The sequence below is a fragment of the Protobothrops mucrosquamatus genome, unplaced genomic scaffold, assembly GCF_001527695.2.
Source record: "Protobothrops mucrosquamatus isolate PMUCROS unplaced genomic scaffold, P.Mucros_1.0 scaffold367, whole genome shotgun sequence".
NCBI classification, from domain to species: domain Eukaryota; kingdom Metazoa; phylum Chordata; class Lepidosauria; order Squamata; family Viperidae; genus Protobothrops; species Protobothrops mucrosquamatus.
This window is the reverse complement of record NW_015386701.1, coordinates 257,666-275,026: the sequence shown is the minus strand read 5'-3', so window position 1 is coordinate 275,026 and position 17,361 is coordinate 257,666. Positions and strand designations below refer to the sequence as shown.

Here is a 17,361-nt window from a genome sequence, read left to right as displayed (position 1 = left end):
TTAATATGCCAAAACAGATTATAAACTTACAATTTTCACAGGCTACTTTTGCTTTATAAATGGCTTTATCGAGTAAAAATGTTTGCAGCATTTTTAAAAAATATATCTAATAAAAGAATCATAGTGAGTTTATGGAACAGCAAGAATTTGAATTGTATAGGTTAGTGGATGGTTACTGTAGGCAAGCATAATCAGATGTAACCCATAGGTTAGTTTTGGATATGGAAATTACTTTTTTATAAAATTTCTGTATTATTGTAATTGGTAGCAGATGTCTTTTCAGTAATTAGAATAGTCTAGTAATGAATAGGTAAATCATTTTTTAAAGTTTGGAATGGATGTTTAATATATGTTTTAGAACAAACAGGTGCCATTTGTAATAGATCGACTCATTATTTAAAGTTTGAGTGGAGTTGATGAGATCTAGATCTCAAAAACAGATATGTGGTAAGTGTTAAGAACAAAAGACAGCATATGGAATTGGAGGATATGAGAATAGTTAGCGATGTCTGGGAGAGGTGAGATGAATGGTGTTGGAGGAAAGTAGATTTAGTTATTTTTCCTACCTCATGTTTTAATGTGTTTATAGATATCATACTCCTATCTTGCATTTAGCAAGACATTTCTTATCTTGAAAAGGAATACCATGAAGAGAATGTCCATTATAGCAGAATAACAGAGTTGGAAGGGACCTTGTATGACTTCTAGTCCAACCCCCCTACTCAAGCAGGAAACCCTGCACCATTTTAGACAAATAGTTATCCAATCTCTTCTTAAAAACCTCCAGGGTTGGAGCACCCACAACTCTTGCAGATAATTTGTTCCGCTGATTAATTGTTCTAACAGTCAAGATATTTCTCTCTTCTAGATTGGTTCTCTCCTTGATTAGTTTCCATCTATTGTTTCTTGTCCTGTCTTCAGGTGCTTTGGAGAATAAGTTGATCCCCTCTTCTTTGTGGCAGCCCCTTAAATATTGGAACACTGCTATCATGTCACCCTTAGTCCTTATTTTCATTAAACTAGACATATCCAATTCCTGCAACTGTTCTTTATATGTTTTAGCCTCCAGTCCCCTAATCATCTTTGTTGGTCTTCTCTACACTCTTTCTATTTTTGTACCGTGGTGATCAAAACTGGACACACTATTCCAAACGTGGTCTTACCAAAGCATTAGAAAGTGGTAGTAACACATCACGTGATTTTGATTCTATTCCTCAGTTAATGTAGCCAAGGATTGTGTTGACTTTTATAGCCATTGAAATTGTTTTATTTAATGTAATTTAAAACAACATTTAACAAAATAGTTCATAACAAAATAAACATTTCCTTAAAAAAATAATAGTTTAAGGAATTTAAGATAATATTTACAATTAAAAAGTCAACAGAACTAGAAATGAAAAAGCAACCTGAAATAATTTTTAAAGGGCCGATTGAGTACTTGGGTCAAAATGGGCTATGTATAAGTCTATTACAAGGTTATTCATTGGTTGGTGCACAGTTGATTGAAAAAATTGGACTTACAAAATCTCCCTGGCCCCAACCTACAAATAAGGCTATTGTGGTATATCCTAAGGGATATACCACAATAGCCGCCCTGAGTCCGCAAAGAGAAGGGCGGGATATAAATATAAGTAATAAATAAAATAAATAAATAAATAAATAAATCCGGTCCTTTAGATAACTAGAACACAACCTTTGGCTATATAAATTCTCAGTTTCTTTTCACTTAAGAAATGGAGTTGTGTTTAATCTGACTTAAATTTGTGCAAGAATAATGTTTCAGTCATAAGATTTATTTTGAAAAGTGGCTAAAGATGTTCCTTGTTTTTATTCAAGACTTAGGAACAGATGGAGATAATTCAATGTGAAACAAACTGGGTGGTTTTTATAACAGATGGTTTCACTTTAGGTGTAATATTTAAAGATTACAAGTCTTCACATAAATCTGGCCTTTAGGCATTTTAAATAATTATTGAAAATGTTAATTAACTTGTTAAAATGTCTTTATAGGTAAAATAAATTCACTTTTAGAAGCTCAGTCCTGCTTAAATTCAAACATATTTCATAACAATTCAGTCTTTATAAGAGAGTTCATCAGAATTGCCAAATAAAAGCCACAATGTTCTAAGAGCTGAAATGCGCTTCACAATAGGTTACTTAATAATGGATATTATCAGTATAAGTTAAATAGTTAACATTTTACAAGATTAAATGGAAATCCCATTATTCTGTTACTTTGCTATAGCAGTCCATAAAATAAGGTGCTTTGCTGTAGCTCATAAGCTTTGTCTAAGAAGTCAGCCAAATAAGTTGCTGCAGCTCTTGTTCCCCACCACAACATTACAGCTGAATTAGAATTAATATTAATCGGTGTTAACTTTTAAACAGGTTTCAAGATTAGAAGAAAGTATATGTGTCTACTTTCCATAACACCTGTTCTACCTGATTTTTAACAAATGTTCAATGTTTTAATTTTAAAAAAGACTAGGAAATGGGCATGCTGCAAAGTAGAAAATCTATAGCATCAGCTTTATTTCGAAGAATTCTGTTGGAAACAGATGAACTTTTTAATTCTTGATGTTTCTGTAAGATGCATTTAACTTATGTTCTTATTATGAATCTGTACAATACCAAGATAAAAATAAAAGAGCGCCTATTTAGCCTGCACACTATGAAGGAGATAACCTTCTTTAGAAACAGAGAATATATGTTTTTTTAAACTGATTTACAATCATGGATTCAACAAAAGTCTTTATAGCTTTAGGATTAGGAAAATAAATCTTATTTTGCGTTCTATAGCATATAACAAGTTATTTCCCTGTTTAGACAAGCATGGAGGGTGTTTCTTAATGCTGGAGGCAGTCATAAAACTGCAGATAGATTTTTGACAGGTATTGTCCAGGTTGATTATGTTGGCTTTAAAAGGACATTCCATCTTTTCTAGGTGGGTGGTGAAAAACTTTAGCTTTGAAAACTTTAAAGCAAACTTTAGCTGCTCTTTCTCTTTTAGAAATGATGGTTTGTATATAGCAAACCTTTGCCAAAGTAATTTATCATTGTAAACCATGGACATAGTCTCAAGTTCGCAAATAAGTCCCATGAATGCTTTGTAGCTCTTTATTTTTGTATTTTTTATTATTTTGTTAGCTTTGGTTTGGACCAGCCTAATAAATAAAAGCACACCAAAGAACAAAATTAAATATATAGATTTTAACAAATGTTCAGCTTCATATTAATAGCGCCCTCTTTTGTTGAAACATGATTTTACTGTTTTTATATTTTGTAACAATCAAATATAACAGCTAAAACAATTTGAAAAATACTGTTTTTGATTCATGGAATCAGTGAATTTATTCTAATGCAATATAATGCACAAGAAGATTAATTACTTTATATGTGTTACTATGGGTAGGCCAGAAAACTGTGATCATATGCTACTCCAATGTTTAATGAATAAGACAATTCATTAAATTATTTTAATAATTAATTATTGTGTTAATTAAGTTTTGTCTAGTTTTGCTTTGTTTTTGAATTTTTCTTCTTTGTAGTTTGTATTTTAACATTTTGAATAAAAATGAAAATTTATTGAAAAAAATAATTAAGTTAGAATGACCAAAAGTCTGAACAATAAAACTGATGGATTCTCCACGCTTAGTTTATTTTGATTTTGTATTTAAACCTAGTGACTTCTTTTTTTTCCTCTTCTCTCTCTGGCAGTTCACAAAAATGAGTAGGACCAATGGCTTGTCAGAAGATATTATTTGGAATTGCAAAATACTACTAAGAGAAAGAGATGTTGTTTTAAAACTTATGAACAAATGTGAAGAGATCTCAAATAAACTGACCAAACAAGTAACAAAGATCACTGGAGATGGAGGTGGTGGATGGAACATTGACCAACCATCCATCCTGAATCCAAGGTTAGCAACATTGCTTATTAATAAACGCAACAACATATACAGAAAAGAAAGATTGTGATATAATATGGTGGTTAAAGTGCTAGATTAAGAGCAGAGAAACTCACATTCCAGTACAGCGGCCCCCAACCTTTGTGGCTCTGTGGATTGGCAGTGGAGGAGAAGAAGTGATGGTTTCACGTGTGTACCCATCGCCTGCAGAAATGGAGTTTTGCACGCTTGTGCGCTCACTCAACGCTTGCACAGTTTACAGATAATTGCAGCTGTGTTTAAATATCTTCCATTAAAATTAAAAGGATTTATTTGTTGGCAGAGCAAGTTGTGAGCATTGTACATCAAGACCTATTATAATTATTGTAAATGCTTTGAAACATTTAACATATTTACATGTTCTAATTCAGTGATGGCAAACCTTTTAGACACCAAGTGCCCAAAAACCGCCCCGCTGCCCGCCTGTCCCGCCCCCCTGCAGGCCACCTACCGCCTCCATGGCCTGCTGCAGCAGATCGCCCAGGTGGCCCTGCAGCATCATCCACGCAACGGGGTGCGAGGGTGGAGTCTTGTCCATGCTGCCCAGCTGCCATGTCCTTGGCGACTTCTCCAGGGGGGCTGCTGGTGAAGAGGGGGCCACCGGGAGGCAGGATTGGGGTGATGACGCGCATGCCCACAGAGGGCTCTGAGTGCCGCCTCTGGCACACGTGCCACAGGTTCACCACCACTATTCTAATTCATACCAAAACTGTAATGTAATTTAGTATTATTTCCCATATAATAGTGGGACAGTTGAGGGCAGCATGATTGTAACAAAAAGGCAAGTTTTGATTAAGGAATTTTTAGCCACTATGCTACAAGTTTGGTAAACTGTAGGTCAGAGGGTTTGAATTCACATACCGTAACAGTAATTTGTGTGCTTTCTTTTCTATTGTCAGCATGGAACTTAAGCCATATCAGAAGATTGGTTTAAATTGGCTAGCACTTTTGCATAAGCACTCATTGAATGGGATTTTAGCTGATGAAATGGTAAGTTGAAAACATTGTGGCTTTTATTCATACTGAAATAATTTATAATACATGTAGCTGATCCAAAGTCACCAGTGAATTTCCATGAATGAGAAAGGACTTAAACATGGGTCTTTTCCAGCCTTAATCTAACTCCTTAACCATTGCATCACACCAGTTAATACAATCTTATGCTTCTAAGCAAGAGAGAAAGTGACATATCTGAATAGGTTAGCATGAAGACCTGGGACTAAATCATACTGTGAGTGTGTTGACGGGGACATTCCAGATGAGTTTTGGAAAAGAGTAAATTGGTTGTCTTCAACTTCAGAAAGGTGACACTAATAGAATCAATATATGAGACTGCAGAATATTAAAAGCTAAAGAAGCATGAGACTGAGTTTTATGGACAAAGAAGCAGCAGTTGCCAAGAAGGACCTGGGTCTTTCTTATAAGTCAAGACATTGCATGAATGAAGAATGAAGAAAATTTTTACCAGTTGTACTGTATAGATTAGGGATGTTACAAATTATTTGAAGAAGGAAATATTATGTGTGATGCTTTAAAAAGTTTGTCATTTACTTCTAAATATTAAATATTTTAATATTTTAGATTTAACAATAGCTATAACAATAATTCTATTTTAAATTACTTTTTATCTAGGGTTTAGGAAAAACCATTCAAGCAATTGCTTTTCTGGCATATCTTTATCAACTGGGTGATGTAGGTCCACATTTGATCGTTGTGCCAGCATCTACAATAGGTAGGTAAAATCTTGGACCTTTGTGTTGGGAAAAAAGCCTAAGAAATTTAAATATTATACTACACATGTGAGTAGACTAATAAAATACTTCTTTAACAATTTCATGTATTTTTTTAACAATAGATAACTGGATAAGAGAAATTAACCTGTGGTGTCCTGAACTCCAGATTTTATTTTATTATGGTAAGAAATTGTGTTTCAAAGTAAAACATGTATAGCTAAAGTATAGTTATATGTTTTTATGACACAATGAAGCAAACTGAACTTGTGAATTGCAATCAAATTCATAAGAATGATTTAATAAATTACCTGGAATTACTGAAAAGTTTAACTCACATTGTATTTTTGCCTAGGGTCTCAAGAAGACAGGAGGCATTTCAGAATGGATATCCATAATAAAGTAACAGATTTCAATGTGATTGTGACAACGTAAGTAGAAATCCATAAAAAATGTAGTTATCTAACAAAGTACTTCTTTTCAAGTGTTTCACTTGAGTATGACACTTTTATATAATATAATAATTTGAAAAAGAGATGTATACCTTCACATACAGTAATATTTCAAACATTTTGTAAAATCCAGAGTTGATTTGCACAAATTTTCCAATAAATGGTGTTACTCCCATTGACTGTGGCGAGTTATAAATGAATATATTCTTTTAAAAAAAAAATTTTTTATTTTTTTATAATTGTAAATCTTTAGTGCTTAGTAAACAACGTGCTGTCTGGGTCCACATATTTAACTTAATAATACATCTTCCATTCCTACTCTCTACTCCGTTTCTCTAGCCATTTGTAAAAAGTATCCCATGTTTGAAAGTATTCTGTATCTTCTTTCCCTTTCATTTTCAATATAAGCCTGTCCATTTCTGCACGGTCCAGAATTTTCTTAATTATGTCTTCTTCAGCTGGTGTTTCTTCATTTTTCCAATATTGTGCAAATGTAATTCTCGCTGCTGTTAGTACATGTAGTATTAAATATACACATTTTTATCATAGTTTTCTGTGGTTATACCTAAAAGAAATCGTTCCGGCTTAAAATTTACATGTTTTCTTAACATTTTCTCTAACCACATATTATTTTTGACCAGAATTTTTTTTTGCTTTAGGGCATGTCCACCAAAGATGGTAGTACATGCCTGGCTTTTGCCTACATTTCCAACAATTGCTAGACATGTTTTTAAACATTTTTGTTGACCTTGCAGGTGGTAAATGCCATCTATAAAACATTTTATATAATTTTTCTTTATAGGTTGCTGCCCTGTTTTTTATAGTTTCTTTACCACAGGTTTTGCCATTTTTCTAGCTCTACATTGTGCCCAAAGTTTTTTTCCCCATGTTATCATTGTTTCTTTGACTTGTTCATCTTCTATCTTTAAGTTTAACAAAAAGTTATATAGTTTCTTAATCAATTTTTCATCTGATGACAATAGTATCTGGTCAAACACTGTCTGGTCTTTATAAAAACTATATGTTTTGGCATCTTTCTCATATCTCATTTGCATTTGCAGGTGTGGCCACCATGATAGCTCAATGCCCTGTTCTTCCAGTTCTTGTTTATTTTGTAGTTTCCCTTCAGTATTCAAAATGTCTCTATAAGTCACACGTTTCTCATAGTTATAAATGAATATATTCTTGTAAGCACACCAAATGTAATAGATATAGCATAATCCAAGATTCATTACTGGTTATACTTTCCCAATAAGATATTATTTTTAGAGATTTTATTCTGTATATTGAATATAGTAGTGGCCAAAATTGTGGAAACCTTTTGGAAAAAGTGTACACCTTTGGTTAAGTTTCCACCAACTTTTCTTCTAATTTCTTTATAACTGTAGCCTTGTTCACTTAATAATACTATTTTACATCGCTTTCTGGGCAACCAGTCAACTCTTTGCACCATTGCTTTAATTTTATTATGTTTTACAAGCTCACTAAATGAAAGGGAAAAAAACCCCAAACAACTTGATAGTGATCACATAACACACTGACAAATGTCCTCCTCTCAGCTTCAATACATGACATCAGTAACTGAATCCTACTGTGATCTGATTGGCTCATTGCCAAAACAAGATGACACCTGATTGGCTCTCTAAACACTCATGGTCATTGGCTACAATCAGATGAAGGAAAGCTACCTGATATCAACCTAAGCAAGTTGTGCTTCCTTTTTCTGGTTATTTCGCTATAACGTTTCATAGAATACAGTACAGATAATTGAACAAACTATGTTGCATTACATTCTTGATTAAATTATCTTTCCATTGATATATAATTTTATGGTACTACTCCAAAAAAAGTGGTGTTATTAGTCATCAAAACCTCAAAAATACACTTTTCCCAAAAGGTTTCCACAATTTTGGCCAGTACTGTATACTACAGGTATAGTCATTTAGTGACCCAAATGGGATCAGCAACTCAGTCATTAAGCAACGTTTTCGCTAAGTGAAAAATCATATGACCATGTCTGAGCTTATGATTTTACACAAGATAATACATACTAGCTAACTAATGACAAAGATATGATTGAGAGACGCATTGGGAAGATCATAAATGCAAGCATTGGTCACCAAGTTACTATGTCATCACCACTGTAACTTGAACAGTTGTTGTTCAAAGCAGTCGCTAAGCAAGGACTACCTGTAATGGAAAAATAGTTGTGCATATTGTGCCACAGTGTTGCATACAAAATTCAACCAAAGGCAAATATAATATTGAAACTGTAACAACTTCTACAGTTCAAATACTCCTAGAAATTTTGTTTTTTCAGGTAATAGTTCTTAAAACTTTTGCCAGAGTTAAATAGCTCTTTCATTTAAACATGCATTTTCTTAAACAAGAAACGTGCATTAGTATACTATCAGAACTGACTTAATGAGTGCTAGAATATATATTTTGTGTGTATGTATGTATATATATGTATGTAATATAATATAATAAATTTATGCATGTTTGTAAAGCAAAATATGCTCATAGTTTGTTCTCTTGATAGGTATAACTGTGCAATTAGTAGTCCAGAAGATCGTAATCTGTTTCGCAAGATGAAACTTAATTATGCAATTTTTGATGAAGGTCATATGCTAAAAAATATGGGTTCTGTACGCTATCAGCATCTGATGACAATTAATGTAAGGCACTGATTGTTTCTTTACTCTTTCTTTACTCTTGATTCTTTTTCTCAGTTATGATTTACATGTTCAAGGTTCACTAAATGTTACATCTTAAATAAAATATTTTCATAAATAGTCTGTTTCTCATTTTACAGCATTAAATTGCAATCCTGTAAACAGTTACCTCAGTGAGTTCTATAAATATACAATAAGCCTTAGGTCTAAATATAGAAACTATATAAAGCCATACGTGGCATAGGACTTGTCTGTCTTGCACAACCATCTCTTCTTATCTCTTCCTGTCCCACAAGGTTGCATATAGAGTAGAAAAAACCGTTTTTGAAACAATGCCACCTAATGTGATCTAAGAGCCATGACTTCTCTGTTGCTGTATCTGCCCTTTGGAATAAGCCCTTCCAATATTGTGTCTGTATGTTTTAACACCAGCCTCTCTTACGTATTGATTATGGTTTTGATTTTCTTGGGGTTTGTTTTTACACCTTTTTATTGTATGCATTGCAGAATTACAAATTATGAGTGTGGTAGCTTTATTAATTTTTTAAATAGACACTCATGCATGCATACTGTTGTGATTAACTGCATAGCAAAGTGTGGCAGCTATTATCTGTCAAATGACAAAAACAGTTACGGTGTTCTCTGTATTGTTTCACTTCGGTGACATTTAAGGCTGTTACTTGCAACTTCCTGGTTTTAAAATATTGTAGGCTAGTTTTAAAATGTGTAACTATGACAATATTGCCTCTCTCAACAGTGAGATGAAACTCATAATACAACGTTTTAGCAAAATGGTGATTTAATGTTTCATTTTCTAATCACTCCTTGTTTATTTTTATCAAAACAGGCAAAAAATCGTTTTCTGCTAACTGGGACTCCTGTTCAAAATAATCTTTTAGAACTTATGTCCCTATTGAATTTTGTAATGCCACACATGTTCAGTAGTAGCACCAGTGAAATTCGGAGGATATTTTCTTCTAAAGCAGTAAGTGTATTTTGTATGTGTTTTTATTGTTATGAAATGAAGATAAAAATTACATGATTATTGTTAATTTTGCACTGTAAATTTAAAGGTAATTTTAAAACATAGTTCAGAAAAATCATGCAATCTTCAAATTTGCAACTGTAGATAACTGTTCTGTACAATAGTAATCGTTTTAGTAATTGTCATAACCACAATGTAACTGGACATGCACATACTGTCGTGTAACAGTGGTTTAATAAAAATGAGTGGATTCAAACATTGTATTAAACTAAACTAAACTAAAACAGGACACATTAACTTGCTTGGCTGGGAGTATGAAATGCTCTTTATGTTTTTGATTTTTTATTAGAAAGCATCTGAGGAGCATAGTGTGTATGAAAAGGAGAGAATTGCACATGCAAAGCAGATAATAAAACCATTCATCTTGAGAAGAGTAAAAGAAGAGGTGTGTCTTTACTCTGCAATGAAAAATAATTATTTCATATCAGGTTACCATAACTAAGTATACAGTATCTTCCAGATTTATATCTGTGGTTCTACATGTAAGTTTGTTCTCCTAATACATAGAATTTTGGTCTTGGTCTGTCAGGTGCTGCAGCAACTACCTCCCAAAAAAGAAATTGTTGAGCGGTGTGAAATGACAGAGAAACAAGAACAACTATACCAAGATCTTTTTAGCTGCCTTAAGAAATCTATGGATGGTCAAGGTATGAATGCATATAAATAATTCTCGGTAATTTTTCTTTTGTATGAGGAACAAAAACATCGAGCTCTGCTATTTTTTTAGTTATATCTGTAAAAAAAGACTTTTTAATTAACATTAATACCTGTCTCTGTTCATAGAAAAAACTTCTGAAATGGGTAATGTCATGATGCAACTCAGAAAAATGGCTAATCATCCTCTCCTACACCGCCAGTATTATACCTCTGAAAAACTTAAAGTTATGTCAAAACTCATGCTCAAGGTAAGAAATAGATGCATTTGGTTTTGTCATAAGGTGCATTTGCCCCAGACAGTAGGATGGTATGTGTGTGGTATATATATATATAGTGTTTGCTGGATGGATGGATGGATGGATGGATGGATGGATGGATGGATGGATGGATGGATGGATGGATGGATGGATGGATNAGATAGAAAGATAGAAAGAACATGGGCAAAGTAACACACATCCATAATTGTTTGCATTGCTGCATTTAGGACCAATTGAACCTTCTAAATGTTGTTCAAGAACTGTACCATATAGAGCACATTACAGTAATCTACTTGGAAAGTGACCAAAGCATGAGTAAATCAAGCATGTTGCTTCCTGATCCAGGAAGGGGCTTAGTTGATACACAGCACAAAGCAGAGCAAAGCCCTTTCCCCCCACCCCTTCACAGCTGCTATCTGCTCTTCAAACGGAAGTCATGACTGCAGGAGGATCTCAGATTGCATACCCATTCTGTCCAGGGTAGGGGAATATAATCTAATATTAATGTAGAAAATCACCAGATCCAGGAGGCCCTAACACTCAAAGCTACTCTGTCTTGGTAATGTTGAGCTGAAGTCAGTTTATCCCTATCCAGACTCCAACTGCATCCAGCAAAGCCTCCATAGTATCACTTGGCCAGGCCATGGCAGAGATTCAGAGATGAATATTGATGACTGTAGTATAGAATAACTATGACTTGTTTTTCAAGGATGCATTCGCCACACATAGTACTTTCACAGTATGGCTTGAAGTTGAACTGAGATGTTTATGTTCATGTTACACCATAGTATAACAGAAAGCTGTCTCAACTATTCACGTCTCATCAGTAATCTCAGTTAAATTCTCCCTGAAATATAGTTTACAATTTTTTTAAAAAAGTGTTAATTAAAGCCAGATCTGAGAAGTAATCATGGAGAAGTGAATCGTGCTACTTCATATTTCAGATTATACCAATGGTCTTCTAAAAAGGAGAATATTTGTTGCTCAGGGTTGATATGAGGGGTCCTTGGTGTACTCTGAGCTTGCTTGTTTTCTTGCAGACGTTTCATTACCCAAACTAGATATCGTCATCAGTGCTAGTAGCACTGATGATGTTACCTACTGTAGTTTGGATAATGAAACGTCTGCAAGAAAACAAACAAGCTCAGAGAGCTCCGGGGAGTCGTCTAAAAAAATGGGACTGTGGGATAAAATTAATTACAGGACAGTAGATGTGTATTGCATGTTAAAATTATTCATTTGCAAATAACTAAAAATTGTTGTTGTTTTAGGAGCCTACACACTGTGAAGCAAACCCCGACCTTATTTTTGAAGATATGTGTGTGATGACTGATTATGAACTGCATTTGCTTTGCAAACAGTATGCAAATATTCATGACTTCAAGCTTGAAATGGATCTAATTTTGGATTCTGGAAAATTTAGGACACTTATACGTATTTTATCGGATTTTAAAGAAAAGGTGCGCCCTACATACCAATACCTTTCGATATACTAACCTTTACAAATAAATGAGTTCTTTTCAGCTGTAAACTATACTGACAAGAAACACATTTTAGAAAACAATAGGCATATTAATTAAAATGTGGGAAGCTCTCTTCAAATTTCTCACCTTTGAAGGTTCTTTGAAAACAAAATAGATGCAATATTAGCCAGGGCTAAAGGTCAGCAGTTGCTTGTAGGATTATGAACTCATCTGCCCTCTCAATACCCTTTATCTAGGTTTGTCATTAACCATGGCTAAAAATCATGCCTGCTCCCAATTTACCCATGGTTAGTGTAACATGTGCATAGGGACTCTTCATCAGGTAGGTTCCTCAGATGTTTGGGTGAAAAATAGTGTATTGGGGAAAAGGGGGAAATGCAATTAATGCCTAAATGAGTTTTATTATACACTTTATAATGTAACGAAATAGGCCTGTTACGGCTGCCTTAACTAGATGAGAGATGAGAGGGAGATTGGTGACAGCTAATTGTTAGTTATAGAACTAATGGCCAAAGAAAGTGAGGTTCAGAGCTAAGAAATCTAGTTTTCTAATCTTTGAGAACCTTTTTGGACAATACTTAAGTATTGCTTTTAGTAACCCTAACCCTTAAACCAGGGGTCCCCAACCCCTGGTCCGTGGACCGGTACCAGGCCGCAGCATGCCAGCAACTGGTCCGCACAAACAAAGCCCCATCCGCGGGATGCAGGCAACACACAAAACCACGCCCCCTCCAGGTCGCAGAAAAACCTCTCTCCACGGAACCGATCCCTGGTGTCCAAAAGGTTGGGGACCTCTGTCTTAAACCAACTGGATTCTTTTTGAAGCTGTGCAGTGTATATTTTAAAAGTGGAGATGAAGGCAGTCTAATTTCAGAAAATGCTACTAACTTACTTTACTGGGAAAGAATCTATTGAAAGTTGACATTGTTTTTATTCCTGTAGTAAACATTTTAATTTTGTTTACCTAATGAGTTGTTCCTCAAAGCAATGTCAGTCCCAGGCTGGATTGATTCTTAGTTTCTGTGTGATAACAGAATGTGTAATGTTTGAGAATTTATAACTAATAAATTTATTAGTTTTAAACTAATAACTTTCTGACCTCTTTACCAAATAACATGATGGGAAATGTCTTAGATCAAACTCCTAAGTTTTAAAGACAAAGTAGATGTATTCTTCTAAAGAAAAGACAAGCCTGCATATGTGACAAAAGTGGAAATACCTTTTGTAGCAATTTGCTACTGAGTGTTCCAAGACTGAAACATAAAATCATCTTTAGAAAATATCTATACATTTAAGTTTATATTCAGATCATATTTTTCTGCTATTTAAACTAGAGTAAACTAACCTGTTCCTAAAGTATTAGACCAGGGGTGTCAAACTGCCGGCCCGCGGGTCAGATGTGTCACATCAAAACCGCGCCCACCCCATTGTTGGCAATGGGAAAAAAGTCGCGATATGTCGCGACACGTCACGTGACGTAGCGAGTTTGACACCCGTGTATTAGACTATTCCTGTGTTTTATTAGCAGTGTATTGTTGCATCCCATAGAGTTTTGCTTATGTTCTAATTTACATTCTCTAATAATTCTTATTAGCCATTGCTTATACATAAATTACAGCTGACAAAGACAGATACGCTGTCCATTTCATGATCAAGTGAAGCCATCACATTGGCTGTTCTGTTCTCTCCACTTAATAAGCATGTTAAATATTTGAATCCTGGCTTTCAAATGCATTGCTTAGTTTTAAATTCAGCCTATGTAGCCTAAAGCAGCTTTAATATTTGTGTACTTGGCTTTCTGATGTAAGTAGCTTATAAATTAACTATATTGCTTTGTCCATTAGGGTGACAGAGTTGTCTTGTTTAGCCAATTTACCATGATGCTGGACATCTTGGAAGTTCTCTTGAAACATGAGCAACATCGCTATCTTAGACTGGATGGAAAGACACAGATCTCTGATAGGTAAGAACCTATCTGCTCTATGAGATTTCCTTTATACATGCTTCGATGCTATGCTCAACAAATGAATGTGTATGTATGCCAGCTTTTATAATATGACCAAGCAATAGGGGATTCATTTTAAAAAAATACTTTTTGTGCTAATGAATGCATTGTTTTTTCTTTCTTTTTTGATAGGATACATTTGATAGATGAATTCAATTCAGATATGGATATATTTATTTTCTTGCTTTCAACTAAAGCTGGGGGACTTGGGATTAATTTGACTTCAGCCAACGTGGTCATTCTCCATGATATTGACTGCAATCCTTACAATGACAAACAGGCTGAAGACAGATGCCACAGAGTTGGACAGACGAGGTATGGATTGATAAAAAAAAACCTTTCCCAATTTTATAAAGTGCTGATTTTATTATGATTAATTTGGTGTACTGGTGTGAATACCTTGGTTAGAGATAAAACTTTAGACTGGATCATTTGTTCTTTTTTTAAGTCTAAATAAGACTTTTTAGAGTATCAGACAATTATAAGAATTATCTGTCCGTACATCCATCTTAGCAATACTTATCCCACTTACATAAGTTAAAATTGATTTTATGTTTCTAGTGTCAGCCAATCTTGTTTGTTGTTTTGAGACCAAACCATAGTTTCATTTCATTGAAATTATGGAGATAGCAGCAACACAAGAACAGATACAAAGGCAGGCTTTAGATCACTGCTTAAAATAACTCATTTTTTTGATAAAATGTTTTTAGTGATTCATATATGAATATAGGAATTCCCAATATTAAAGTTGTTTTGCAATTTTTGTCTGACACCGCATGTATGATATATGTCTATGACATGTAACTGCTTATATGTTACATTTATGCATCACAGTTCTAATACATAGTTGCTATCACTTTATATGTTTGTCTTTGCATGAGTAAGATTAGTCACTCATTCATTGCTCCAAAATAAACAAGCTTCATTTTCTATAAAATTATGCCAGATGGGAAATAATATACTTGTAATAAACTATAAATACTGTTTTACATAAATATATGAATAAATATTTGATGTGGTTTGGTTTTATTTTTTTTAGAGAAGTGCAGGTTATTAGGCTTATAAGTAAAGGGACCATAGAAGAATCCATGCTCAAAATCAGTCAGCAGAAGTTAAAATTAGAGCAAGATATGACAGCAACAGATACAGGTGAGTCCTCGCAGAATACTTTTAGTATGCTAAAAAGATAGGGTGCACAAGTGTGTGAGATAGAAAAAAAATGTATTTATAAAACCAAAGAAATTCAGAAATATTAATCATGTCATCAAATCTGTTTTTATAGAAAATAAAAGGAATATGGAAATAATAAGCATGTTGTCTATTGTTGCTTTTGTAGTTTTACTTTTATCTGTTTATTTTTAATATAAATAATGGTACAAATGTTTTATTATCCAAGTTAGTATTTCTTTTTCATAGATCTCTTTGTCATGCTGTCTACTATTGAAAAGCAATGTGTACAACAAGATGCAAAAGTATACATAAAAGTAAAATTTAGCATTGGCTACACATAGGTACTTGATGTGGCCAAAGTAACTTTTAGAGTAGTATTTTGGCCTTGTTGGCTTGCTCAAACACTTGAGTTCCTGATTATTGTAATTTATGCCAGCTACCATATTGGATTACAGCTAAGTCAGACATATCAACAAGATTAATCAGAATAATAACTATTATGCAAAACCCCAAGAGTAAGTTGGAAAACAGATTAAATTGCACCAGTGATTTGCAAATAAATGACCAAGCAAATTTTGCATTCCATTGTTTTAAAAACTACAGTATTCCATTGCGATAATATTCTCATGTTCATTTAGCAAGCTTGCAGAAATGATATTTTAGTTGCCTTGGTTGTAACTATTAACTTGGATGAAATGTTCTTTGCACATGAAAATCTGACATATTCCTTTAATTCTACAGGAGAAGAAGGAGCCATTCCAGCAGATATAGCAACACTATTAAAAACATCATTAGGTCTCTAATGCTAACAAAGAAAAACAATGCAGGTTTTTTTTTTGAGGGAAAAATGTGGTGCTTCAATAAGTTTTTGTTATTAAATACATTTGTATGAACATTTATAACTTTTTTAAAAAATCTTATTGTATTGGTCATGGAATAGCATTTTTCTCACTACCAGTACTCAAATTAAAATATACAGGTACCATAAAAATGTAGTGCATAAAATGCCATCTGTACTGTTTTACCAAGGCAGTTTTTAATAAGGACCCTAGTTTTAACAGAACTGCTAATGGTTAAAGTGCTTGCATATTTTTGTAATTATTTCTACCTCCAAATATAAATATTATATATATATATATATATATAGAAACTTGTCTATTTCACTGGATGTGTGGTTTTTTTTACATGTGCCTTATTTGAAATGCCCATATTTGTTGTCTCTTGGTTTGTTTTCATTTGCAGTACTGTAATGTTTTATATCAGATTGTTCACATAATAAAAATATTAATCTTAATTCTGTTTTGTTAAATTGTTATTTTAAAAAAGGAAAAAGAAATAGGAAAGAAAAAGGAAAGAGAAATATAAATCCCTCATATTTTATTTTATCTATGATAGATTTTACATTAGGGCCTTTCCTGTAGTGATGATTTAGAAATTTTCTCCAAACTTCGTTGACCTTTAATAAAGCTTTTATCATTTTTCCCCTCCATAAATAGACCATTAAGATTTTTTTAAAAAAAAAATGATACGCCATTGTGCATTTGTTTGATTCCTTTTTAATTGTCATATTAGTTAGATTTTTTATTTATTTAATTAAAGTGTTCATTAATTTAATGAATCCTTGTTAGGTATATTTCTGTATTATGGGAATAGACAGGATGGTAACTGTGAAGTGGTTAAGATTCCTGATGCTGCTCAGAATGCATGAAAGGCATAGGCAGCGTCTGGTCGGCTTGCAATCTGTTATCAGTCTAATAAAGTAATACCTATCTTATCATGATGCTGGAGTGATATTCTTTGCCTTCATCCAATAGTATAATACAGGAACACAAAATCTTCACAACTCTTAGGAAATGGTAAGTTACATTGGGAAAATGTATAAATTTTTTAAATATCAAAAAATATTAAATATTTTTTTCAATCTCACTTCCTGTATTTT

The 17,361-nt window shown here is 33.5% G+C and overlaps 1 protein-coding gene across 1 annotated transcript in view; it reads left to right on the top strand.

Annotated features, from left to right (window-relative positions):
- SMARCAD1 (SWI/SNF-related, matrix-associated actin-dependent regulator of chromatin, subfamily a, containing DEAD/H box 1) overlaps window positions 1-16,705 on the top strand; it is a 29,891-nt gene extending 13,186 nt beyond the window's left edge. The window contains exons 9-23 of the mRNA XM_015815690.1: window positions 3,718-3,920; window positions 4,847-4,937; window positions 5,580-5,679; window positions 5,803-5,862; window positions 6,033-6,108; window positions 8,672-8,807; window positions 9,652-9,789; window positions 10,139-10,234; window positions 10,379-10,496; window positions 10,633-10,754; window positions 12,035-12,223; window positions 14,092-14,210; window positions 14,385-14,567; window positions 15,292-15,401; window positions 16,164-16,705. Of these exons, the coding sequence (XP_015671176.1) occupies window positions 3,718-3,920; window positions 4,847-4,937; window positions 5,580-5,679; window positions 5,803-5,862; window positions 6,033-6,108; window positions 8,672-8,807; window positions 9,652-9,789; window positions 10,139-10,234; window positions 10,379-10,496; window positions 10,633-10,754; window positions 12,035-12,223; window positions 14,092-14,210; window positions 14,385-14,567; window positions 15,292-15,401; window positions 16,164-16,225 (1,803 nt within the window). The 3' untranslated portion in view covers window positions 16,226-16,705. The remainder of the gene's footprint in view (window positions 1-3,717; window positions 3,921-4,846; window positions 4,938-5,579; window positions 5,680-5,802; window positions 5,863-6,032; window positions 6,109-8,671; window positions 8,808-9,651; window positions 9,790-10,138; window positions 10,235-10,378; window positions 10,497-10,632; window positions 10,755-12,034; window positions 12,224-14,091; window positions 14,211-14,384; window positions 14,568-15,291; window positions 15,402-16,163) is intronic.
- Window positions 16,706-17,361: the final 656 nt, after the last annotated feature.